General features: G+C 37.1%; 1 protein-coding gene across 1 annotated transcript in view; it reads left to right on the top strand.

Annotated features, from left to right (window-relative positions):
- Window positions 1–27,642, top strand: part of MAP3K5 (mitogen-activated protein kinase kinase kinase 5) — a 71,256-nt gene that overhangs the window by 31,007 nt on the left and 12,607 nt on the right. The window contains exons 9-22 of the mRNA XM_085311274.1: window positions 716–869; window positions 3,587–3,694; window positions 9,097–9,146; window positions 13,809–13,904; window positions 15,176–15,257; window positions 17,196–17,329; window positions 20,951–21,078; window positions 21,881–22,017; window positions 22,730–22,835; window positions 23,814–23,971; window positions 24,468–24,645; window positions 25,401–25,421; window positions 26,540–26,717; window positions 26,814–26,982. Coding sequence (XP_085167400.1) covers window positions 716–869; window positions 3,587–3,694; window positions 9,097–9,146; window positions 13,809–13,904; window positions 15,176–15,257; window positions 17,196–17,329; window positions 20,951–21,078; window positions 21,881–22,017; window positions 22,730–22,835; window positions 23,814–23,971; window positions 24,468–24,645; window positions 25,401–25,421; window positions 26,540–26,717; window positions 26,814–26,982 — 1,699 coding nt within the window. The remainder of the gene's footprint in view (window positions 1–715; window positions 870–3,586; window positions 3,695–9,096; window positions 9,147–13,808; window positions 13,905–15,175; window positions 15,258–17,195; window positions 17,330–20,950; window positions 21,079–21,880; window positions 22,018–22,729; window positions 22,836–23,813; window positions 23,972–24,467; window positions 24,646–25,400; window positions 25,422–26,539; window positions 26,718–26,813; window positions 26,983–27,642) is intronic.

Below are 27,642 nucleotides of genomic sequence, written 5' to 3'. Positions count from 1 at the left end.
TCTCACTGCAGTAGTAATCATAAAAATTATGTAAGATTATATTTACATCTTTTTTTTCAAAAAAGTCAAGAGAAATCAGTGTTATGAGGAAGTCTATAAACTAGCTCCAGAAAGAAAAATACTGGAGATAGGGATGATCTGCATTTATGGGAGAGATTCAGCACTGCTGTTATCCTTTCTCTAGTATTGCCAGAAGGCTGCTTAGTGTAGCTGTTGTCTTCTTTATAGTATAATTAATTCCAGAAGCATCATATTTTAAAAATCTGTGTTAAACGGCAAGCAATACAGATGCCATACAGAAGGCAAAATAGTGCACTGGTTTAAAGTAGTGGACTTTTCACCTGAGTTTCACCTTGAGGTTGGTCACAAGAGAAACAAGTTTGACATGGGCTCAGTTTAGTCTGTAGGTACAAGATTTAGCTATTTCATGAAGTTTTCAGGGTTTAGGATAGTAGACAATATATATATGATCAGGAACATATGCAAGAAGGAATGTCCCAGAACTCATTTAATATTTCAGATTAATAATGTAGTTGCTACATATCCAGTTTTAAATGGGAAGCTGTTACTATTAAAAGCAATATTAGAGAACCAAAATTTTACTGACTGCCTTGATTTTGCAMTAGTGAATGCTTAAGTTGTGATTAAAGGTAGAGAAATTATTATTTATAGATTGTATTAAATGTACTATCTTCATCTACTTGGATAATCACAGGTACCTGAAGTCTATTGTAGAGACCATTTTGATATATCAGCATTTTAAGAAACTGAATCCAGAACAGCATACAGCCAAACAGGAACTTGTTGACTTCTGGATGGACTTCCTTGTTGAAGCCACAAAGACAGATGTGTCTGTAGTTAGATTTCCAGTAAGTGTTTTGTCTTGTTTTTTTGTTTTTTTTTTTTCTTTTTTTAATTGTGACATGAAGGAAATGAATACAAAGCATGATTAATAAAAACACCACTTGTTTGTAGCTTGATAGACAATAAGCTCCTTGCCCAGAAGAAATTAATTTGGCCTGCATATTAGACTGTTTTTAATTAACTGCATGTGGTTACAATGGAATTGCACAGGCTGTTCCATATTAAAGTAATGAGAGAAAAGCCAAGACAGAACTTTATTATTTAGTGTTTGCTACCAATGGATATGTTTTTAAAGCATTTTTTTCCATTCTATTCCAGGTGATAATATATTATGTTTTCTTTTGAAGAAAAGAGATTTTATTTCTCTCTCTAGCTCAACAGGCTTTGCATATCCTACTGCCGATAAATTCTGTGTTCTATTAGAGGTTGAAAATGAACCTGAACAGGAAATCTATTGTTCCTACTATTAGAAAATAACTTTCATCAACATTGGATCTATATGTATTCATATACTTTATCAGTTTCTCTCATATATAATTTGCTGAAATAGTTTAAATTTACTAAATACTCTGATGTTCTAAAAAGAGCTGAAAATAGCCTGTAAAAAGATTTTTGTTGCCCATATACATTGTTTATATAAGTAGGGGAAATAATGTTTTGCATACTCTTCTTTTTCTGTAATCACTAACAAATACAGCATTTAGTGTTTTAAATAGTAGTCATTGTTGCCCTCCAAATACTTGAAGTACATGTTGGCTGTTTTGTACAGTTCTTTTGGCTTCTATGTTTTGGGCTCTGTGTAGGTGGAGTAGTAAACCTAAGAAAGACTGTAGTGTTGAACAGTAACAGCTTGAAGCAGTAAAGTCAAAACAGCATGAGACTCTAGGGAGCTTCGTTCTGCTTCTCTGAAAAGAATGGGCCTAAAGTTTTGGAGAGAAGTGAGATGGAAAATATTTTGAATCCTCTGGGTCTTGTAAAAGGGAAACCATGTCATTTTTAGATTTTTGATGGTGAAATGTTGCAATTAAATACTTAAAATAGGCTCAGGCATACAGAACTTTCCAAGCCAAATAATTTGGATTTTTATTAATATCAAGAAACAAACGGGTCATTGAGATAGTGTGGGCCAAAAGATAAACCCAGTGACCACATAATTCGATTATATTGTACAGGAAATTTCTAGTATTACAGACAGAGATATATGATCTCTTATTTTACAAAACTGTATTTGTGCACATGATTTGCTCTGTATTTGGAAGGAAAATCACACCATTCAGCAAGCCAACAAAATGAAATATAGTGATTTTCTTCCTTCCCTTCTCCCAAATACTTAAAAATAACTTATTTTAAAAGAAGTTTTTTGCAGAATCCTTGGCATGAGTTGTTCTCAAACTGTGACAGTAGGGACTTCCCCTAGTCCTCAATACCAGCTGAGCTGTCAGTTGCACTCTTAGCTGGTAACTTCAGTATCATTGTCCTCTTTGTAATCATTAGAGGAAGAAATAACACACTACACCCTAGTTTGTGACATGATCTAAACCATATTTTAAAAGTATTTAAATGTCTAGAGATCCAGGGAAGCACTTCTGAAATCTCACTGGTCAAAGTCTGTTTACAAAGTTAAAGGCCATTTACTGAGCACTTCTCAGAATTTGGCGTTGCACTTCCATCAGCTGCAAAGTGTGTACCCATGGTCATTTACTCTGTAGGAGCTGGCATGGCTTAGATTTCTGGCTACTGGCTCTTTCCCAGAGTTTCTGTTGTGGTGTTTATGTATTTTTTTAAAGTGACAAGGGAATTTCTGGTGGCACCCACAGTGCAAGCAGCTTATTCATAAATCAGCTTCTTGTAGACCAAGTTGCCCCAGTCAATCATTATTTCCTAAAGAAGTTTTTTAAACTGCAGAAATCAGTTTGGTAGGAACAAAATTATCAAATAAATAGATTATGCATCTTGGATATTTTGGAGACGGTGTTTGATTGGGGCTTTCATTGGGAGAGGGAAGGGAAAAAAGAAGGGAAGCAGATAATCAGGTTGTTCACCAATCTTAATTTTGATGGTCAGAAATCTTCCTATAAATGGTCCTATAAATGGCGGCTATATTAGATCAAACCTTTCTGCATTGCATCCCATCTCTTTTACATGATTATTCTAGATTTTATTTCATTTATTTCCAGAAATTTTTTATAATCTTTGGTTGTCAACTTGAGCTTCTTGCAGTGGTGGATTTTAAGAAAGTCATTTAATCTAACTTCTACAGTTCACAGTGGTCTATCTCAGAAGCAGTTAATTCTATCTCTAGAATGATGTGATTTTTTTGAGCTACCTAAACATGCTTCTACAATGAGATAATAAAGGCCCACCCTGACTCCAGTTCACATGGATAGACATTCTTAAATGACATTTTGAAGGAATGACTTGTGACAGAAAGATCTTGAAGATTTCTAGTAGTAGTCAGAGAAATCATTTAGAAAAATTAGTATATGTGTCACTGAGTGATACACAGTAGACTCACATAAAAACTAAATTAAAATTGGCATTTTGTGTTTTAAGTTAATGTGAGCAACATGTAACTAGCCCAGTACCTGAGGTTTTATTGTTCATTGTGTTTTCTTTGTGGTTCCTGATATGGTATGACTATAGGAATAGTTTTTAATGATTTTATTACTTTATAAATTTCATTCATCTTGCACTAACTCTTAAAATTATTTTCTTGTACAAGGTTTTAATATTAGAACCAACAAAAATCTATCAGCCTTCATATCTCTCCATCAACAGTGAAGCTGAGGAGAAGACTGTATCTATCTGGCATGTGCTGCCCGATGACAAGGTATACCATCATGTTTCTGCAGCTGTAACTTAAATTATGCAAAACAAAAAAAAAGTATGCGTGTCACATAAGGTATATAACATGCAAACAGTCATATCTAGTGATGGATTCTGCAAAGGAGAAAGTGTTTTAGTAACATACATAAAGATATTTCTTTGATTGTCATGTTTAATGGATTTTTACATCATTTTAAAAAAATCCTCTTTTGTACCTGCAGTATTGCTTGTTATCTGTGGTAAAGGCTTCTTTAAGTACTAAAAGTCGGTGTATAGCATATAGTATATATGTCGGAAATAGCAGTGGATCAATGAAGCACCAAAAAGGAAATATTTGGCAGACGGATGTATAGAAACTTAGAAGATCTAGAACTCAACAAAACTGGGAAGCCCATGTGTCAAGGTGTGAGATACGCAGACGTATTTGGAAAGGAGCTTAGAAAATCTGAAGATAAAAGGGGAGAGGAAAATATTGAAGGGTTATTGCATTTTGAAATGCTTAAGAAGCAAAATGTTGGTAAGAATGCAGATAAGGAGGACATCTGAAAACCTCAAAGAAAGAAGGGAGCATGGAACTATGGGAGGAGAATATGAAGAACGAGTGGAAGACAGGTCGGTTAGGGGCAGAACACTGGTGATGGCTTTATTTCTAAGAACTAGCACTGTTCATTATTCTTGGCAACATTTTGTTTGCTTGCAAGATTGGACTGCGAAAACCTATTTTTCAGATAGTTCATCCTTTAGCTTTTGTACTTGAGTTGTTTTAAAGGGGAAATGTTTTTGTATGTAGAATATGTGAGGCAATTCTTTTTGGAATTTTTGTTGTTAATGAGACAATGTAAATGGACAGTGGCTGAAATAGCATGTTTAGTTTGTAAAACTGAAATGTTTGCCTAGATCAATGAATTTCTGTTGATCTGTAGTTTATTCTAATTGATATTTTTACAGATAGGCTCAGCCTGTGAGAAAAAGCTAAGAAAATGAGTTATTTGTGCTTGTTTTTTTTTATTATTTTATTTTGTTTTCCAGATATAGTAGTCTATCTCTCAACCATCTGTTCCATTCTGTTAAATGGCTTATCTATTGTATAAGAAGGGGCATAGGAATGGATTTTCAGGGCTACTGAGTCCTGTTCCCCTCTGTTGCAGACACACTCACCATATAATATTTCACATAACATAAGCTCTATCTGAATGCTTGTTAGCTTTCACAAACAACCGTGTTGGAAAGTGGTTCCAGAATGTCACTGTGCTTCTCCTAGAGGAGTCTGGAGTGGCAAACTGCTGGTGAAGAATGTTGCATTAAATCTTGTAGCTTTCTGTTTGAATTTGTTCATAGCCATTTCATACTAGTTTGTCCTTGTGTGAATGTGCTCATGTTAAATAGTTCCTTTTCCTCTCTGAAGTTTATCATAGGAGAATCCTGATTTCTCTTAGTGTTAGGGAACTGATGTTTTGAGTTAAATATAACCAGTGCAGTATCTGTCTTTGGTAAGAGATTTTTCTGAAGGAAATATGTGTATTACCTTTCAGCCCAAGTGAGAAATACTCTGTTTCTTCATAATATGCAAGGCTGAAAACTGCCATAACAAGCACAGACCAGCTGTCCTTGCAAGGACAAGATAGGCAGCTGGGATTGGARACTTCTTCAACTACCTAGTTTTAATCTACCTGCTATAGATCTGTCAGAGCTGTACCAGCTCTCAGATTCCAGTTCATGTTGGCACATAAATTAATGTATTTACCTATAGTTATTTTCCAAAATTAAGTCAGTGATTGATTGCATCAGTCAAAATTAAGTCAGTCAGATTTAATTCCAAAAGGGCCTTAGCCTTCCCCATCACATCCCTGCAAATCCTGACAGTATAAGAATGTTGTCAAAGTATGAAGAAATGTGACGAGGAAGGCTAAGGTCCATTTGTAATTAAATCTGGCAAGGGATGCCAAGACATCTGATGGACTGACTGGCTGGGTAGATGGGGGGAGAGCGGTGGATGTAGTCTGCCTTAACTTCTGGAAGGCTTCCAACACTGTCTCCCATGGCATCCTCCTAAGCAAACTCAGGAAGCATGGGTTAGGTGAGTGGCCAGTGAGGTGGATTGAGAACTGGCTGAAAGGCAGAGCTTGGAGGGTTGTGCTCAGTGGTGCAGAGTCTAGTTGGAGGCCTATAGCTGGTGGTCCTGGGACCAGTCTTACTCAACATCTTCATCAATGACGTGGATGAAGGGACAGAGTGCACCCTCAGCAAGTTTGCTGATGATACCAAACTGGGAGGAGTAGCTGACACACCTGAGGGCTGTGCTGCCATTCAGAGAGACCTGGACAGGTTGTGGGGAGAGGAACCTTACACAGTTCAACAAAGGCAAGTGCAGAGTCCTGCACGTAGGGAGGATTAACACCATGCAGCAGTACAGGCTGGGGACTGACCTGCTGGAGAGCAGCTGTGCAGAGAAGGACCTGGAAGTCCTGGTGGACAAGTTAACCATGAGCCAGCAATGTGCCCTTGTGGCCAGTGGTCTCCTGGGCTGCATTAGGAAGAGTGCTGCCAGCAGGTAGAGGGGGGTGATCCTGCCCCTCTCCTCAGCCCTGGGGAGGCCTCATCTCGACTACTGTGTCCAGTTCTGGGCTCCCCACTACAAGAGAGACATGGAGCTACTGGAGAGAGTCCAGCGTAGGGCTATGAAGATGATCAGAGGGCTGGAGCATCTCTTATGAAGGAAGGCTGYGAGAGCTGGGCCTCTTCAGCCTGGRGRAGAGAAGACTGAGAGGGGATCTTATCAGTGTACGCAAATACCTTAAGAGGGGATGTCAAGAGGATGGGGCTAGACTCTTTTCAGTGGTGCCAAGCAACAGGACATCAGGCAATGGGCACAAACTGGAACACAGGAAGTTCCACCTGAATATGAGAAAGAACTTCTTTACTGTGAGAGTGACAGAGCACTGGACTAGATTGCCCGAAGAGGTGGCGCAGTCTTCTTCTCTGGAGATATTCAAAGCTGCCTGGACATGATCCTGTGCAATGTGATCTATGTGACCCTGCTTGAGCAAGGGGGTTAGATTAGATGATTTCCAGACTCCCCTTCCAACCTCAACTATTCTGTGTTTCTGTGATTCTGTGATTCAGTGCTCTAAGAATAAAAATTATTTGTTACGAGGTTTGTGCAGGGTGTTTCTTTTTTTGTGCACAAACTGAATTTCTGCTTCAGATGCAAAATGGAACTCAAACAGTGGAGTCTGAAACCAGTAACTTTTTAATGACTASGGGGTTGATAGTCAATGCCAGGAAAAATATGTGTCCTTTTCTGTGTCTTTTTAGCAACATATCTGAATCTTTGTGCCTTTCATAATATGAAGTTTAACGTGGATACATGTATACAGAAGTCAGACAGCATTGTGGTTTTTAGTATGCACATCATGTTGCCTTGCAGTTCCCTGTTTTAGCCATTTTTTCCTTGTAGGTTTAGAGGAATGCAGCAGTGCTGTCTGCAAGTTCGAAACAGAACAGCCTGTCTCTGTCTCATGTTGGCTTCTGAATCCATTTTGAGTTTTGTTTTGAGTGGTTGGGGTTTTTTTTGCCTAACCAAAGAACAGATGCTGAATTTGGATAGCATGCCTGAAATGTTTATTCCAATGTATTCAAAACTTGGCAAGATCATGAGGGACATAGGTTTTGTGTTATTTYGTTGCCTGAGAACATGATGTGGTAAATGAAAAATGTATGACTTTGAGAGAGACTAGTTGTATGTAAATGACAGGTAAAACCCACAATACTTAGGCTTCTTATGCTTTTTGAACAGTTCTGCATGTCAGGGTGCTTGGTTTAGACTTAAATTTTAGATAATTGACAGTAGTGGGAATTGGACAGGTACCAATAGCAAAGCACTGAAGAAAGTTTCCAAGCATGGAAAATTGAAAGGTGGCAGAGTTTGTATGTGGAGAGAGGCATAAAAGACATTGCAGATATGCTCTCCTTACTAGCAGAGGGATTGAGATGGTGATCTTTATGCAAGAGAAGCAGGCAACTCAAAATAGTAGTTTTACAAACACTTCATACTAACATCATTTGGTACTTCAATTTCAAGATGCAGTCCCACCTTCTCTTCACCTCTGCCTACTTTCCGTCCCTTTCCCTTACCCCCATTGGAATCCCCACCCCCCCATTTTACACTGGAGAAGTACTAGACACTTCACTTAATAATTGTACTTTACAGTTACAATCATGTGAAGTTTGTATTTCAAGAGAGAAAACTGCATATAAGTCTGGCACATGGTGTTAGGTGTTTTATATTAGCATCACAACCTTTAATGCAATTTGAACAGCAAAGAAAGAGTTATAGAGGAGAAGTTGAAGCCTTACAGAAAAATATTGTAGGTAAGAAAATATTTTTCTCTATAATTTGTTGCACATAGTGCAACTATTTTGGCAGTGTATCTGTTATGACTTCTATATATCTCACTATTCATTGAATATATTAGAAGGCACTCAGCTTCATATCTTCTTTTGAGATACATTTGGTTACATTTGTGGCTGACACCGTGCCTTTATGTTGTAAAGGTTGCTGCAACTTTGAGGTGATGTCATTCTAACTTCCCTGAAAGAAGTGTGTTTACACAAAAGATACAAAAAGCTTCTGATTACTGAAGTTTTATTAGAACTTAATCTTAGAGCAATAATGCTGTCTGTAAAGAGAGATCAGTTCTGCTGTGTGGTTGATTTAAATTTAAAAAGATCTGAAAATAAATGATGTCTGGTTCTTTGTGTTTTTGTCTTTCTTCCAGCCAGGTCCTTAGTCTTTCTTCCAGGCTGGTTTACCAGTCCAGCGGCTTTCAGGGCTTTGGTACAGGCTCACTGCTATCTTCTGTATTTCTGGGGAAGTATTCTATTCTTCTGTTTCCCTAGACAGTCTGTCTTTAGGTTTACTCCTTCCCCAAGCAATTCTGCTGACTTTTCAGGAACTTGCCACCTTGCACTCCAGCATCATAATTCCTGATTTCTATCTCTCTCAGCCTGTTCTTCCCACATCCTAAGGAGCCTGAGCTTGTAGAGCGGACTCTGTTATTCCTAGAGATGGAGTTTTCTCTCCCTTTTTCTGGAGGATTGCACATGACCTTGATTTCAGCACCCAGGACAGTCTATGTGGCAGCCCTTCTGCTCTGCTGATTTTCCATAGCTTCAAAAAAGTGCACCATGTTTGCAGAGGATATGGTGAAGAAACAAGCAGACCCCAAATTTTTATCTAGAACTTGTGCCACATTGGTTTTGGCTGAAAAAATGCCCTGAAGAGTGATTGTTTCACGGTCATAGACTGTTACAACTGAAGTGTTTATCTTGAGTTCTGGGTTAAAAGATATGCCTACTGGTTCTTCATTTTAAAAAGGAATGTTTGTTTTCTTCTGTGTGTTACAGAAAGGTATTCATGAGTGGAACTTCAGTGCTGCTTCTATCAGGGGAGTAAGGTRAGTTTCTCTTTCATGTTTTGAGATGAAAAGAGTAACTGAATGAGTGTTATGCTGAGCTAGTACTGTGGGCCTTGGTGGAATAAAAAGCACAAAATCGAATTAGAGTATTGCAGGTACTTGCACAGATGCCTTGATATAAGTAAAACCCAAAGAGTCCTATTCTGTCATAGACACTGGACAAAGTCTATTATGTAAAAATTAGCAAATATCATGTTAAGTTAAAACACTATTATTTTTCTTGATGGTGGTAGTCACTGACTTTATGCTAAGTAACATTGGAATTAAAGTAACTGCTTACATCTTATGCCATCTTACTTGAGTTTTATGCTGTACCCAGGAGCTGCAGTCACATGTTTGAGATTCTGAAATACTGGAAAACTCATAAACGCAAAGAGGCAGTTCTTGTCCCAAATGCTTGATGTTCAGAGTATATAAGCCCAGAAGTGACAAGTGGATGCAGACAGTGAAAACATGAGGAACTGGCGAGCTGGTGGTGTTTTGTGTCTTGCAGTATTCTTGTTGCTTACTCGTTGTTACATTTTGTGCGTGGCCTTTTTTTATTTTGTTTTTGTACAGATATGGCAGCAGAACAGTGTCAGAGGGGGCCCCTGAGGAAGAGATATTATCTATGGATAGTTGATAGATGTCTATTGGCCAGTGATGGCCGATGTGGCAGAGTGGTGGATTGGCCACAAAATGAAAACAAAGATTGTTTGAGGGGGCAGAAAAGGAGGTCAATAGAAAAATATATTTTTAAAAAAACCCTCACAAAGACTCATGTGGAGCAGGTTAACATGGATTAATAAAGAGTAGGTTCAGAAATGATACCTGCAAGAACAACTTGACTGGATTAGAAGAGAATGATGTTACGTGTTCAAGGCGTGCTATCTTCTCTTCACATTTCCCTCTTTGGGAGGGATCTGTCAGGTGTTGACAAAGGAGGAAATTTGGCCATCTTTTTACTTGATTTCAGCAGAGAGTTTTCTACCTACTATGAAGAATTCTTCGGTGGAGGTGGTTGGGGTTGGAGGGTTGTTATGTTTGTTTTAAATCAAGATTTTGCGCCATATTGTGAATAGAGAACAGCAGAATCAGAGCCAATGGGTCTAGCTAACATGCTGAGGTTGAACATAAGTGTATACTGTTTGTGCCTACTGATGCTAAGAAAGTAGTCTTCTGTGGACTGTTCAGACCAATTCTTTGTCTTAGTCTTACTTGTTTTTCTAGGAGTTATCTGCACTTTGGCATCCAGTGACTTTCACTTTGGTGTTTGCATTTAGTGTATTTCTTTAGTTTTTTTTTAAATAGTCATTGCTCTGTTCTAATAATAACTGTTCCACACACACAAAGCTGTTGCTATGTCTGCAGTACATTTTTGCACAGATGGATGATTCTTTTTCCTTCCAAAAAGTAACTTTAAAAAAACCAAACTATCAATAGACAGAGATTCATTCCTGTGGGATTCAGCTTATTTTAAACAAAATTTGCTGTAATACACTTAGTTCAGTCTGGTTTGGATTTTAGTTACAGCATGTTTTTGTGTGTATATATGGGTTTTTTGCAAACACTCATATACACACTGTATATAATTTTTTGCCTCGTTCTGATTTTTTTGTCATTATTAAGCCATTGTGTAGTCACTAGTGTTTTCTATATATCCTCCTGTGTTTGTTATTTGAATTTTCAATTGTCATTTAATTTGTCAGTTAAAATTCTAGTCTGTGTTCATGTAGACAGATGTGCAAAATGACATGGAAAACTTTAGAAGGAATCAGTAGAGCCAAGAATCACTATGAATTCTTAGAAAGCTCAGTGGTTGCTTCCATGAAGAACTACAGGGGGAAAATCTTTGTGTTATGCAATTATAAAACTGAATAAGCCTGTTTTTCTAATGTATACAAGTTTCTGATCATTCCCTTTCCAACATCTTTCAACTTTTAATTAGTTTTATAAAGCCAGATAGTCTTTGGCATAGGACATGCTTCAGAACCAGGCCTACTTCTAATCTGTTTTTGTATCCAGACTATTTTTGGCTCTTTTGAAGCTCTTCAAGCTGTCTAGGAAGGGGGAATTTCCAGCTTAATGAGGCTTCTCACCCTTTGTAGGCTAGCAAGAGCCAGCTGTAGAGGTACAGCCTTAATGTACAGGGCAGATCTTTGTACATGATTTGGAGACTTTTTCAACAAAGGCCTCCGTAAATATTTACTGTGTTACATACAGAATCTCTTGGCAGCAGGGCTGAAGAGACATCTAGCATTGGAATGACTAATGTTTTTGCTAAATACTTCAAGGAAATGATTGAGAGGACACTTGTTTGGTGTGTTCCTCATGAGCCAATGTAATCAGCATCTTATTTTCATGAGTAATAGAGTTTTGCTCTCAAGAACTGCAAAGGGATCTGAAAAATAATAAGCAACTCTGAACAGAGTGCTGAATCACACTCTATATGCAGGAAGTCATGATAACCAAGTTTGCTTTAGCAAACTCGTTGATTAGTGGTTTGTGCTGTAACGTAAATAACTTTGCTTTTGTCATATGCCTTCTCACCCTCACGAACACAAATCTATATTATTGAATTAAGCCAAAAAGTACTGTTAGTCTTAAATGCTTCATCAAAGCTTTTGGAACATAGCTGCTACCCAAGGTGCTTTCTCAGGTTATTTAAAAAACTCCCTAGTGTTCTGTAGGGCTGAGGTCATATGAGCAGGAGGATACAATCTTTAAAAAAAAAAAAAAAAAAAAGCAAACTAAAGTTGCTGGACTGCAGGTGGAATACTAAATACTACTGGTATCCAGAAGGAGCCTTGAATTACAAAATAACAGCTACTTGTGTTGTTTCCATGGGAAAGTGCCCCACAGATCATGCTGATAAAGGTAGTGTTAGAAACAGCAATAAAATTGGATTCAGACCTACATTCAATTTTCTTCATAGTTTAAGGATTAACCACAAGGATGTTCGTGTTCCATCTCAAGTTCTCTTCTCGTCTTCTCTGACATTCATGGAATTTGGAACCTTGTCACACTGCTTAATTCTAACTATAACCTTGTCTCCACTTTTAGAAAATAAAGATTCATTGAATTTACTTCTCTGTGCTTGATACCAATGCTTAACTGCTTTATCTGTTACTTTGTTGAGAATTATTGGTAAACAATGCTTACAGCATTTGCAGTACTTCTCACTGACAAGCAGGAGTTCTGGGTGCACACAGGAGCTGGGCACAAGGCCACACAGCATTGTCCTTCCCTGCTTGACTTCTCAGTTTTGCAAATTCAGCTCCCCCTCTGCTGTTGTAGAAGCCGGTGGGTAGTACACATGCTCAGTAACTCTCAAAATGAGGCATTTCCTGAGCAAATTACCAAGCTTCTTTTTGTAAGTTGGTATTTTTAGTCTCTCTTTCTTTCTTTTTCTTTTTTCTTTTTTCTTTTTTCTTTTTTCTTTTTTTTTTTTTTTTTTTTAATGACTTTTTCAGGGAGGAAAGAACATATAAGCAAATGTAAACATTCTCTTAAAGGCTTTAAATATTTATGGATTTGCCTGACCTCTGTGTATACCCCACATTCTTACCTTTTTATTCACTACTGTCTCAGTAGCTGGTTTCTGTGCCTGTCAGGTTAGTAAAGTATTTAAAATCACGTGGAACTTTAAAAGAATGAGTAACTGTTAATATCACCTATATGTTTGTAATCCTAGTGGACTAAAAGTTAATTTGTGAACTGGAGGCAGTGACTGTCTTCCCAGATACGTACCTCGCTTAGCACATACGAGGTTTTTCTGACATAAAAGTAAATGAGTTACGAAACCTAAATAACTATGTTCTTATTAATGAGGCTCACTCTTTTTGTAAGTAGCTTTATGAAATGCATATTTAGAATGTGTGTTATATAAAGACCCCAACTTACCAAAGAGCCATTTGCTTGTCAAAAGTTATCACAAGGGATCTACAGTTCAGAAGCCATAAAAAGAGACAATGATCAAATAACTATAGACACTTATCAAAGGATGAAAATTACAAGTATTTCCTGAAATCCAAAGAAATGCTTCTGCATTAATCAACTCTATCTGCTCATAAAGCCTTTGGCACATCATAGAATAGTGTTGTGCTTTACTGTTCTCTTGATGGATTAAAACCATGATGGAGCTAAAGTCAGTTGATTTCATTAGGACTGTAGATTTTATCCAATATCTTAAGAATATTAATAAGGAGACTTAATTTGTCATTTTCTCAAATATTTTATTACTCCCTTACAATACCTCTAGCCAGCTTTTTTTTCTGTTCTAGTATATTAGCAATCAATTTACTGAATCAACTTGACGCATGATGCTGAATGACAAATTTGCAGAAAGAGCTCATTCAGATAGGGTTTGATATTTTCTTTGAGGAGCCCAGTAATGACAATATTAAGTGGAATTTAAGGACCTTATTCTAAGTAGGAACTTGCTCCTACTTTCCCTTTGGCAATGTGTGAACTAGGGGCAAGCAGAATGTGAGCTTTGGAGAATACAAGAAAATAAGTTTACAGTAAAGTAATGGATCATGGCTTCTTAGGTTTAAGCTGTCTCTCTCTCACAGTAAATAGGTTGATGTGTATGGTTTGACATAGCTGGTAAAGTGCAAATGCATCTTCCCAATAACACATTCTGCTTGGCTTTTCTTTCAGCATTTCGAAGTTTGAAGAAAGGTGCTGTTTCCTCTATGTGCTGCACAACTCGGATGACTTTCAAATCTATTTCTGCACAGAACTTCACTGCAGGAGGTRTGTTACAGTTATTGTTTTATATAAATAAAGAAATACTTATAAATAAAACATAAATAATCTGCCCCTGTGATGGGGCAGATTGTGTCTGCATGCACAACAGGGACTAACTGTTTCAAAGCTGTGGGAAGAGGTGATCTGAACATCCTCGATTCTCATTATCTTCGACCTGAAAGCCCAATACTGCCCTAGAGGTTCATGAGATCTGAAGGGTCAAAGCCCAAGTACAGACATATTTTAGAAACAAACATCTACAAATTTAACTTTGTTGTTGTTGTTGTTGTTCTTAACAATCCAAATGCCTCCTAAAATTATGCATGGATTTTCTGAACCAGGAACATTTTGGGTAACAATAAGCTAACATTTGATTTCTAATTACAGAGAAACACACTTGGTTTCTTTACATAGCTATCATCATGTTTACATAGGCAAAATTGTACCAGTATCCCTACAAGAAACATGGTAAGGGTTTGTTGCACAGTTAGGGCAGTATCACAGTTGTAAGCCACATTTGTGCTCCCTAGAATTGAGTGCTGTGGTCTTGAATTGATCCAGAAGGCATTCCGAGGGGGAATTTCATGTTCTTTCCTGCTAAAAAGGCAACAACTTTACCAAAAATCACTGCAGTACCCTTATTAACAGCTGAAGCAACCTCCCAGTTCAATCCCTAGTTTATCCTCTCATCCCTTCTAGTTCATATAGGTTCTTTGACCATGCTCATTCCCCTTACTGTCTGAACACATCTCAGAAGATTAGTAAGCAATGTGAGACTTAAGAGATATGCATTCTTCCATCMTTTCAAAGGAGGACAAGTTATATGCGATATATATATATTTTTTTCTGTGGATTTGTAAAATAGACTCCACTCAAAAACTGAAACTAGCTTTCTTGCATCACCAAGTCTTCTCCAAATGCATCCAAGACTTCCAGGAACTTTTCATGATGTTTCAGTCCTTTTATTGGACATAAAGAAACAATGGTATAGGATGATAATTTTACCTAGTACATAGCTATTTGAAGCGTGAATTCCGTGGATAATTTCATTCATGATGGACATTTATATGCACTTTCGATATGTTACAAAAATAAGTAGGAAAACTGCAAATGTAAACAGAAAGTATTATTATTTTGCCTACAAAGAAGTTGCTGTTGCACTGACTACATACTTATTGTATCTAAACCTTCTTTGGCTTGTTCTTTTGATTCATTTAGAGAATTATTCTTGATGTCTCCATACTAAGTCTCAAGTGTGTATTTGTTTGCTTTAATAGGTTTTTTGACATGGTGAATAGTATAACTGAAGAAATAGGGAAGAATACAGAGGATGGGGAATGTGATGGAGACTCTCTAGAGGTATTGTTTACTTTTTTCAGCATAATAATAATTTGGGGCTTTTAATAATAGAGTTTTACTTGAGAGAGGAAATTATTGGTCTCTTCACTGGAAGAAATTAAACAAATGTTGTTGTTTTTTAAAATTTAATCCTCTACTGTTTGTAAAATAATCATTCTTTGTTAATTCTCCTCATGTAGTACTTACAACTAGCATAGCTGAATCTCTCATATTTCAGTCAGCATACTGCTTAAAAAGGTACTTAACTTTGAAATTCTCCACAGTCCTGCTTGTTACAGAATAACACTTGTTACAGTTTCTTGACAGTCATTGAAGTCAGGCAGTGTTAGCATCTGTTTAAATTTTAAAGACTGTTTATTGTCTGTTTCATGTATCACTGGAAACCTGTATTACTGACAAGTTGTTTGCACAGCAAAAAAGGATATAATTGTAGCATGGGAAGGCTTGTCCGGGCTAGTTATGATCTGTGGGCAAACACAGCAATGAACAGCAAACACCAAGCGTACGATGGATGTCGGTACTTCTGGGAGTTTGTATCTTTAGCCCATCAACTTGCACTGAAGCCTAGGCTGCCCTGCTTCTGCTGCTGTTTCCCATGTTAGCTAAATTATAATTTGCATGGATATGCCTTTACACACTAACAGCTCACCTTCATTTTTCTATCTGAACATTCACATAGTTAAAAAGTGAATATAAAGCCAGTGATTGCAATGCGGTACTCAGTCTGTTTAGACTTGTTTTTAGGTGGCAGGGAACAAGATAAAATACTGGAGTCCATATCCCATCACATGAAAACCTGATGTCCCAAAGCTCTGATGACACCCAGAGCTAAATGAAAGAGTCAGTGTTGAATATGGAATCCAGCACTGTTTCTCAGTTTTGAGTTGACATCTGAAATTGGAAATGGGACAAACAAAAACCATTCGTGGGCTAGGAAAAAATGCTCTGTAATGAAAACTTGAGGGTGCATAATTTGTTTATTTTAGAAAAAAGAAAAGCAGTGGGTGACTTGGTTACAGTGGATAAGTATCTTTACAGGGAAAATTGCTATGTGCTAATGGACTCTCTAATCTAGTTAAGAAAAACAATGGTAAGAAAGTGAAGCCAAAGAAATTAGAAATGATTGACATGATTTACCGTGCGAGTAATTAACTATTGAAACATACCAGTAAAAGAAGTAGTAGATTCTCTGCATCTTTTATTAAAAAGATATCAGCCTTTATTTGGGAGAAAAGAGAGTGGGAGGGAAAGCTTTATCCAGGCATGAGCTATTGGGCTCAACATTGGAGTGAGTGAGTGAAATCACTTGTGTATGTTAAATAAGAGCACAGATGAGATAATCCAATGGCTATATCTCAACTGGCCTTAAACTCCATGCATTTGTTAATTTAAATTTGGCAGAAGCCGTATTTAATACACTGTAATGCTGACTGACCTCTGTTGACACACTCAGCTGGCTGACCTGGCACTGGCACGATTGAGGTTGTACTGTTTTTGGAAGATGTGGTCAGGTCAGGAGAGCAACTGGAACAAATAAGCATATGCTACCTTGCTTTCTGTGTTGAAGTGGAAACTGAAGTTCTCAATTTGATGCAGAGTGCCCTCTGCTGTCTTCAGCTGTTTTTACAGCACCTGCCAGCAGAATTGCATGCACTGTTGAATAAGACATGTAGATTTAACTACATAGAACATATGAAGGCTAGCTTAGCAGTATGCACTTACCTGAAATGGCTACCTCAAAAGCCAATGCTCCCCATATAGTTAGTGGAGACACACAGACATGTCTGTACAGTATCTGAACTGTCCTTTTGTAGTGTCTTCCTCTCCYTCTCCATGGTCTACAGAGAGCAAAAAGTCTCTTAGATGCCATAATTGTGTACCTACTGTCAGATGGAATAGATCTGTTTCATTCCTTTCACTTTGTGGTTTACTTTGCAGTATGATTATGAATATGATGAACATGGTGAGCGAGTCATTCTGGGAAAAGGAACTTACGGCATTGTATATGCAGGACGAGATTTGAGCAATCAAGTCAGAATTGCTATTAAAGAAATCCCAGAGAGAGATAGCAGGTATAGTAAATACAGCAGATTCTAAATTTTGTGTGTTACATGCTTTGATTGTTAGTGACGTGACTAATGAGTTTGCTATTTAGGAAGTACCTGACTGACAAAGCTGGCAATAAACTACCTGTCTATGGTATAAAATGATCTCCTCTATCTTTGTATCTAGACAGATCCAGGTTATTGAAAAATACCAAACGCAGTGAGTCATGATCACAATTGAGTTTTCAGGTTTTGCATCTTCTTTCCAAAACAAATGTTGCTGAAATAAAGAATCTCATTTGAATACCTTGTGATAAGCTCTATGTTCTCACACATGCACAAGCAAGTTGTTATCAGAGAACTATTCAAATTCATGATCTATAATTATTAAAATTCTGAGTCTGAATTGTTACTAAAGACATTTTCCTTTTCTGTTTATACATGATTTGTTATGAAGCCCCTCACCACTAGAATAAAACATACGGAACGGTCTTTTTTCATGCAGAGTCATTTTATAGACTTACTGATCTTCCCCATTTATAAGGGTTACTATGTAAAGACCAGACAGTTGATGTCCTTAGTAACTGTATATGTTGAGGTTTGCAGTGAATTTGTATTACAAATACWAAGGTTTCCACAAATATTGTAATAAAAGTGGTAGCAAATCTGAACATCAGACCCACTGTATTAGTTGTAAAGTTATTCTCATTCTTAAATTCTGCAATAACCCTTTCATTTTTGTGGTCAAGTGATGTAAGAGTTGTTTGTTTCTTACCAGATAACTTGTGTATCTAGATCTTCAAAGTGATTCTCTGTCACATTGTAAAGAGTATAATTTAGGCTGGTTTTTCAGGAAGTTAGAAAAAATAGGAAATAAAGTCATTATCATGACTGATAACAGAAAAATAATTCCCTCCTTCATCTATGACTAAAGAAATACGTTTTATGAAGGAAGCTCTTCTGATATAGACAGAATTTAGCTTGGTAGCAGGAAGAATTAAATATTAAGTAAATGCAGGCAGAATATCAGCATGATTCAAAAAGTGAGTTTTTGACCATTATTTAAGTCAGGAATAGAATCTATGTTTTGAAGTGTCTTGTTTTCTTTTGCCTCTTTGGCTTTTTGGTTTAGTAATCTGAGCTAATGGATAGCTTCTCCATCAACAGGATGTCCCATATTTTAGCATACCACACTTTCTCTGTAGGAGGAAATAACTATGTCCTTGTTTGCACAGTGCTCAATCTACCACTAATATCAGGAAGGAAACTGTTTTTATCCTTTTCTACATAGCAATTGTCTTAAGGTGCTAGCGTTCAAAACAGCAGTTTCAAGAGGATATTCTTGTCCACCACAATGGCTGTTATTCTCCTCATTTTCATCTAGAGGATCTATGAGTAAACCACCACTTGTGGAAAAGGACTAATATTTTCCATAACCTATCCAGCATCACATACTGTTATTATGATTGTATTGGATCGTACATGTTGCCAGAAGATTGTGTAGAAACTTCTATAAAGTTTTCTTTGTCCGCTATAAGGGCACACTTTTCATTAAAAAGATGCTTTCTTTTATTTGTTTTCTGTAATAGTCATATTCTGAAGAGATATTTAGATGCCCCTGCATTTTCTTTCTTTGGCCACATTTTTAAGAGTTCAGGCTCCACTTGCAGCCTGATGCTGTAGTTAAGGTGAACTGATAACTACCTGACCCAAAAGGACAGGACCTCACATGTGCTTTTCCCCAGTAACTTTGGCCAAGTGCTTAGATTGCATTCCTGGCACTAGCACTCTTATGGCTCCAGGGAAAACTGGTTGCTGGAGCTGAATTAGTGGAAAGCTAAGTCCACCCCCTGCATTTAAAAAAAAAAAAAAAAACTTATTCTTCAAAACAAGCAATGCTGGTGCAAGGGATATGCTGAGAGCAGCCTGATGAAGGTGAAGATGGCAGTAAAACTGTTTCTTTTGGTGGCTAATAGCTGCAAGGTCAAATTAGCTGTTACAATTTGTATTTCCTCTGTATCATGTCCAGAGAGACATGGAGCTACTGGAGAGAGTCCAGCATAGAGCTACAAAGATGATCAGAGGGCTGGAGCAYCTGCCCTATGAGGAACRGCTGCGAGAGCTGGGCCTCTTCAGCCTGGGGAAGAGAAGACTGAGGGGGGATCTTATCAATGTGTACAAGTACCTGAAGGGAGGGTGTCAAGGGGACAGGGACAAACTCTTTTCAGTTGTCCCGTGTGACAGGACAAGAGGCAATGGGCAGAAATTGAAGCACACGAAGTTCCTCCTGACCATGAGGGGGAATTTCTTCCCTGTGAGAGTGACGGAGCCCGGGCACAGGTTGCCCAGAGAGGTTGTGGAGTCTCCTTCTCTGGAGATCTTCAAGGCCCGCCTGGACACAACCCTGTCTACCATGCTGTAGGTGACTCTGCTGAGTGGGGAGGTTGGACTAGATGATCTCCAGAGGTCCCTTCCAACCTTACTGATTCTATGATTCTATGATATGAGCACCTTAGCACTCATACTGAGGAAGTACAGATATACTAGCTCTATTATAGATCACATTACTGCAGTTTTATTGTTGGAGTGACTTGTAGGGATTTAGCCCAACAGTTATGTGACTACGTAACCAGACTCCTGGCACTTAGCACTCTACAGCTTCTTCTTGCATCTGGACTGACAGTAGAGGTCTGTGTCCAACATCTACTTCAGCAGTCTAGCTGCAGGTTTTAGTGCTTTAGTGGAAATATCCACCAGACTCAACATATTGTCTAAATTTTGCCAGATAAAATATTAAATCTGGCAACTGACATGATGGAGTGTGTGTGACTCACCCCTGGTTGGAAGGGGAGAGAGTTAGAACTGGCCCAGGGAGCACATCAGCTTCTAAGATACAGAGTAGTGGTGGTGTTCCACACTGGAAGGATTTGGACTTCAAAAACCTTCCTGGCAAAAACACTATTGAAACATATCTCTGAAAAATATTTCACATTTGCCAAGTTACATTTGATGAAATTGTTCTGAGTTCTTTGGAACATCTCCCCATGAAGATTTCTATTTTCTCACTCTGCTGGCTATCCACTCTTTGCTTTCAGATAACTCACCTGCTTTAACTAATTGAAACTTAGATGATAATTTGTTTTAATTATTTAATTATTTGTTTTAATATAGTAAAAAGATGATTATTATTGTATGCTGGCTTTCTGTTTTACTGGTTTACTTTGGCAGTAGTCTGGATCCAAATATTTGCCCAAATGTTTATTCTCTTCAAGTTTCAAGTTGGACTGGAGAACAGTTCCTTTTCCCCAAGTTTTGTTTTGCTACCTGTATTTGTTCTTTATATATATATTTTTATATATATACATACATGTGTAAAATGTGTGTGTGTGTATATACAGTATTATATGTATTACTAGATAGAATGTTATTTATGTATAATTATGTTCAAATAATTTTTTGTACATGCACAGCATAGCCATTGTTGTTAAATATATCTAACACATAGTATTGTGTTACTGTGCACAGTACTTCAGTATTTGAGGTCCCACGTGTTTCATAGGAGCTCACAGAGAACTTCAACTACTATAGTAGGCACAAGACTTTGTTTTTGAAGCTCAACATTGCGTAACATCTTTCCTTTCTTTCCAGGTACTCCCAGCCTCTACATGAAGAAATAGCTTTGCATAAGCATCTCAAACATAAGAATATTGTCCAATATTTAGGTTCTCTTAGTGAGAATGGCTTCATTAAAATATTCATGGAACAGGTGCCAGGAGGTAAGTTGTGGGGGGAGGAAGGGGTCTGGTTTGATGGGTTTTGATTTTCTTTTTACCTTTTAAAAGCATAAAACTTACAGTACTGCAAAGAGATACACTTCATGCAAATGTAATTTTAATTAACATATCTTAATGGGAAAGATTGGAAAGGTCAAGTACTCAAGTCTCTCTTATCATGGGGTAAATAAGATATGCAACAGATACAGCTCTGGTCATTGCTGTGGCAAGTGAGCTGCTTTTACCTACCAACCAGAGATGATCTCTGTCATCCTGCTGCAAAGGCTGCTGGTCTCAGATGGCTAAATCCTCCTAATGTGCATAACCCAGGAGACTGTGACTGATGATTGTTGCTTCTGTTTCAGACTGAAGAACCTGTATCAGCCAGACATAATAAAAATTAAATTCCTAGCTTTTCCAGAAACTGTGAATTTGGTGTATGTACGCAGATGCTCATATGCTTGCTTACCCTTTGCTCTTTCTCAGCGTTCCTCTTATGCACCTTATATCTGAGCATAGGAGAGAGATGAGCAGATTTTGGTGCCTGATCTGCCTGTTTGCAAAAGCATATGGTCCTTGGCTGCAGTTGAGGCCAGTGGAAATATTTAAACTCTCTTTTTAATTACTTGGGCAAGGATGATATAAATTAGCATTATCCATAAGAGGCCTTCAGTTATAGAAGAGGTGCCTACCCTTGGTTTGAGATTGCTGGTTGTTGTTGTTGTTGTTACTTCTTCTTCCTTTGGGGGAGAAGGCAAAATTTAATTAGATTTTACTCTCACTTTTCTCCTTTCCAAAATTATAGGCAGCCTTTCTGCTCTTCTGCGATCAAAATGGGGACCATTAAAAAATAATGAGCAGACAATTGGCTTTTACACTAAGCAGATTCTTGAAGGATTAAAATACCTCCATGATAATCAGATAGTGCATCGAGACATAAAGGTGAGAAGCTGTCGTGAAAATCATGAATAAAAGCAGCAGTGTTCTGATCTTATACTTTGCTTGTGAAAGAAAGGAAGGCTGCTTCTCTGTACTTTGGTACTATTATAGATCACGTTACTGCAGTTTTATTGTTGGAATGACTTGCAGAGATTTAGCCAAGCGGTTACGTGACTACATAATCATATGCTCTGTATTCAAAAAAATTATTTACAAAAATTATTCATTGTCACATGCACTCTCTGCTACTCTGAAGTGTGGCTTAGGTCAGTGAACCAGTGTTTATTTTGGTCTGCATGAACAAAATATTTTTTACGAGAAGAATTAACTTATATTATCATTTAAAATGCGATAAAGTTGATATGTTTCTTTTTCTATTTTTTGTGTGGAAGGGATATAGGCAGGGGCTTTTGCTATGAGATTCCAGATACAAATGATCTGTTTTCTTTTGTTTTCTTTTTTTCAATGTTTTTCCTCATCTGAGTATTCTTGTAAAGTTCCTATAGATGGGGAAGTTCTCTCTGAAATGAAGTTTCTTACAATGGGAATACAGAAGGCAAGAACACTCTTGATTCCTCTTTCATCTACACTGTTAAGAGCCTTAGAAAGTAATTGCTGCATATTAATGAGTGCATTCTAGAACTGTGTGTTGCAAGAAATCTAAAGTGAATAATCAGCAGAGAAAAATAATCAGTCTGAATGTTCTGTTCTTCAGGGTGATAACGTGCTTATCAACACTTACAGTGGAGTGTTAAAGATCTCAGACTTTGGAACTTCGAAGAGACTTGCAGGAATCAACCCATGTACTGAAACTTTCACTGGTATGTTCCCAGAGGAGAATGTCTTCCCTCACTCCAACTGTGAGGGTAGGATTATATTCCACAGTTGCTTAGCTTTCATTGATTTCAAGTCAATATATAAGATTGTTGCATGAATAAGCTAATTCTATATACTTAATCCTAAACTACAGACTACTTATATACACTGTTTAAAGAGAATACTGTTTTGGGAGTTCCGCTTCAGAAATGAAAGTCCTCTACTACAGAAGAGCACTGTCTTTATTATGTCATGTTTGGATCTGTCTCTTCTGTGCACATGATTTTTTTTCATCCCGCTGACAAGGCTAACTTTTTTTTTTCTTCCATGACTGGCTCTGGCATCCTGGCTTCAACTCCAGAACTGCCATCTACAGAGTTTGTTCTTAACCTGATCCTCATTTTTCTTGATAATTTGATTTGGATTTTAAATCACCCAAAGGCACCACATTAAATAATTATGCAAAATGAGAAGTGACTCTTATTTTAATTCCATCCTCTGTTAAATACCTGCTCTCTAGATGCAACAAAATGCAGAATGCTGTATCAGGATGATTCCTGTACTTCAGGAGAACTGTTCATATCCACTGGTCCTTCAGGCTTCTTTCATTTACTTCCTTTTCCTCTTTGGATGCAATTCAGAATAGTCTTCCTCATTTTAATCTTGATCTTATAATACAGTAAATGAAAATTACAACTGATCTAAAGCTCATTGAAACCTCTGATAGTTATAATTGACTTTTCAGGGGACAGGACCAAATCAGTAGATGGTATCAGATGCTTTTAACACCAACCAGGTTTTAGCTCCAATATTATGATTAATAATTTTGAATAGTTTCATGTAAAATATTTATTAATATATTTGAATTTGAATTTTGAATAATAGAGTATTTTTAATCTCCTGTTTCCCCACTGATTTTGTTCCTCTTGTCCTATTTGCATCATTCATATGTCTAAATAAAAAGATGAATATTTTTTAAACAGGTACCCTTCAGTATATGGCACCGGAAATCATAGACAAAGGCCCACGTGGCTATGGGAAGGCTGCAGACATCTGGTCTTTGGGATGCACAATTATTGAAATGGCTACAGGGAAACCCCCATTTTATGAATTGGGAGAACCACAAGCAGCTATGTTTAAGGTCAGACGTCTTCCTTGTACAGCTCAGACCCGTATTTGTAAACACAGGAAATCTTATGACTGTTTTGGAAAAGCTAGAATTAGAAATTGCAGGAAAAGAAGATAAAGGAAATGCCTGGTTAATGAGGATGTTAAGAAGAATGAGCTGATTCAACTGAGTAGGAGTGTTGTGTAGTTTTGAAGAGAGTAATTGAGCAATAAAACAGCTATTCACAAGGCTGGTGTTCAAAAAAAAAACAGCTGAGAAAAGAGGCAGTTTTCTGGTTTGTGGGAGACTCTTTTTGGAGGTGGATTTTTATGTAGTTAAATAATTATACAGTCTGTAATAATTTTGTTCTTTGGATTAAATATGTTTTAATAAGGTAGTTACTAAAAGATAATGTCAAAACGTGGCAACAAAGTATCACCTTTCATATCTAAATACTTTTTTTTGTTATTGTTTAATATTTGGGAAGAGAACAACAAGGCTGTTGGTTTTTTTACATCATTTGTCTCAGGTGGGAATGTTTAAAATACACCCAGAGATTCCTGAATCCATGTCTGCAGAAGCCAAGGCTTTCATATTGCGTTGCTTTGAACCAGATCCTGATAAACGGGCTTTTGCTCATGAGCTACTTGTAGATGAATTCTTGAAGGTTTCAAGCAGAAAAAGAAAGTCCCCATCAAAGCTCTCAGGTACAGCATTGCTGAACGCACTTTGCATTTTTCTCTTGTTAATGAAATTGTTTCCTGAAACTGCCGATTTAGTCTTTAGGGTGAAATGGTAGATCTCCATTGCAGTTGAATGTTCAGCCATGAACTTTTCCAGCAGCTTGCTGCAGAAGGACTGTAGTGGTAGAATTCTGTTATCACAACAGCACAAAGTGATTCAAATAAATATTTCTAATACAGTTCCTGAAAGCCTTTCTCTTGTTTTGTGCAACACTTCTTTAATGTGCATATGTTTTCCTTGAAAGAGTGCACAGTATTCATTTGCAAGCCTCAATTCTGAGTTTTCTACATGAGTAGAAGAATATTTGTTCCATAGCAAATGTACACATGCTGCTTATGCTGCTTTGTTTTTTTTTCACATGTTAATCCCCTGCAACATTCTAAATTATGGAACATAACTAAGGAGTTTCGAGACTGGAGTTACATATTTTTATGTGTATGCGTATATACATAGGAAAAATGCCTTCAGCAAAGTTTTAGCACCTGAAAGAATAAAAACAATACTAGATAAAGGATAAAATTAGATGATAATTTTGAGTTTTTTTCTGAATTCATTTTACATTACATTAAATTATATTTATTTAAAATGATAGATTATAGACAGGAGAATAGAGGTAGTCGGTATGTAAAAGTGGGAAGAGAGTTATCCTTTAGCCTATACTTGTATCTTCTCAGTTGATTTTAGAATGTTTAACTTCTTTTTTGCTTTCCTCTCACAGCTCTTTCAGCTAGCTCAAACGGTGAGTATTAAAATACTTTTCCATCAAACATAACTGTGTAGACATTGTTGTTATCACTTATTCTATAATTTAGCACACCAAAACATTGCACAGAGAAGTGGACACAATTTTGAAAATAAGTGCTCTTTCTCTGTTGGGAAGCTCTAATTCTTTATGTGGATTTTAAATACTATTTGTGATCAAACCAGATTACAGCTTGGTTGTCTAGGCAGATGGGTAATACAGGTTTGAATAGCTACGTTGTTGTTATAGAGCACTTCAGGGGAAATTTAAAGAGGATACCAAAGGGCTGTTGTTTGTTACAGCAATAGAGCCAAAGCTTTTAGAGCAAAATAACACATATATTTTTAATAAACTAAATTCTGTATTTGAAAAAAAGCAGAATGCATTTGGGATATCTTGTCACGCCTGAGTACAGAATAGTCTTCTCTTTCAGGAAATGAATAGGAGAAGGTAGAAATCAAAAAAAAAAAAAAAATCTTCATACTGAGTTGCTATCAAAGCATATTTTGGAATGTGCATATGTGAAGTATGTATCAATTTTTATAGCACTAGTATGTGTGTTCTTAATTTAAAAAATTCTGACTTAACATTTATGTTTATTATTAATCAAAGACTGCAAACTGTTTGAACTTGAGCAAATAATCTGTGATAAAACATATATATTCTAATTCTTTTATCTTAATTTCTTATACTTCAGTAAATGAAGCATAATAGAATCAAGCTCTTCTCTATTAAGTTAAAATGTAAATTCTTGCAAGGGACTTGGGTAGCTTACCTGTGTAGAAATACTTTGTTATTTCTGAGAGTGCATACTGATAATGTGGAAAGCATGTTCTCTCTAGTGGTGAAGTTTGCCAAGTAAGCTTGCAAAAAGCTGAGTATTTCTATATCTGATGAAGCTTTTCAATAAAGTTGTGACTGAGAGTATTCTATTCTAGAACAAGAAGTTCCAAGGATTTGTTTGTTTTAATGTTATAGTGTGTGTGTTTGTGTGTCTGTGTAATGAAAAGAAAAAAGACTAGAGACTTTTTTTCCTCTGAAAGAATAACCTTTTCACTTCAGAACTKTGACAGTGCTATTTGATTCTAATTTTCTGAATGTTCATGTATGAATAGAGTATCTTCGGAGTATATCCTTACCTGTTCCTGTTCTGGTTGAAGATACAAGTAGCAGCAGTGAATATGGCTCTGTTTCACCTGACACAGAATTAAAAATTGATCCATTCTCTTTCAAAACAAGAGCTAAATCCTGTGGAGAAAAAGATGCAAAGGGAATCCGGTCCCTTTTTCTAAGGTAAAGATTTACCTGGCATTTACGTTACATAGTAGGTTAGGAGTGTGTGCATTGGGTTTGTTTTGGTGATACTTCTTTTCATTGTCTTTCATTAAGCATCCCAGATGAGAATTTTGAAGATCATAGTGCACCTCCTTCACCTGAAGAGAAAGATTCTGGGTTTTTCTTGCTGAAGAAAGATAGTGAAAGAAGGGCCACCCTTCATAGGATATTATCTGAGGACCAAGAAAAGGTGGTGAGGAACTTGATGGAAGCTTTGGCTCAGGTAAAGTAATTTGAGAAGGCAGCAAAAATTCTATAGATTTTGAAGACTCATCTGCAATTACTTTGAATCCTTAAATACATGTAGTAAAGCAATAAAAAGAAAGCTTTGATTGAACTTGAAAGCATGTACCATGTAAGTCTTAGTGGTTTATTGCTTGATTGAGGCTCTTAAAAATAGTTGCTAAAATTGTATTTATGCTATACTATATATGCCTCATGTTGTTTGTAAGTACTGTATCTATATCTGGATGTTAGTGATGGCTGAACAACGGAAAAACATGTCTTCACAATACTGTGTTTTTACCAGTGATTTTCGAGACTAATGGAGGCTGTCAAAATGACTGATAGAATAGATCATCTCCAGGAAATGATTACATGCCCTCCTTGGGGCTTTCTGTGTTCTAGCTGAATGGTTTGATGGAGAGAGGGTTAGGTTTTTTGGCCTGCTCTGGCCTTGTATTAGGTTATTACATAGAAAAGATGGGACTGACTGGTATGTCAACGCCTTCAAACAAACAGCTGTAAAAGCAGAAAGAGAGCATCAGGGAGCAGACTTTCCTCACAGCAGTTGGGAACACATATGGAGGAGAGGGAAGATGGAATAGCAGAGGAAGCTACAACAAACAAAAAAATAATTGCGGAATGACCTTTTGCCACTTCT

The sequence above is a fragment of the Rhea americana genome, unplaced genomic scaffold (assembly GCF_003343005.1).
Source record: "Rhea americana isolate MKP2758 unplaced genomic scaffold, rheAme1 scaffold_337, whole genome shotgun sequence".
Lineage (NCBI taxonomy): Eukaryota > Metazoa > Chordata > Aves > Rheiformes > Rheidae > Rhea > Rhea americana.
This window is presented reverse-complemented; position numbering and strand designations above follow the sequence as displayed.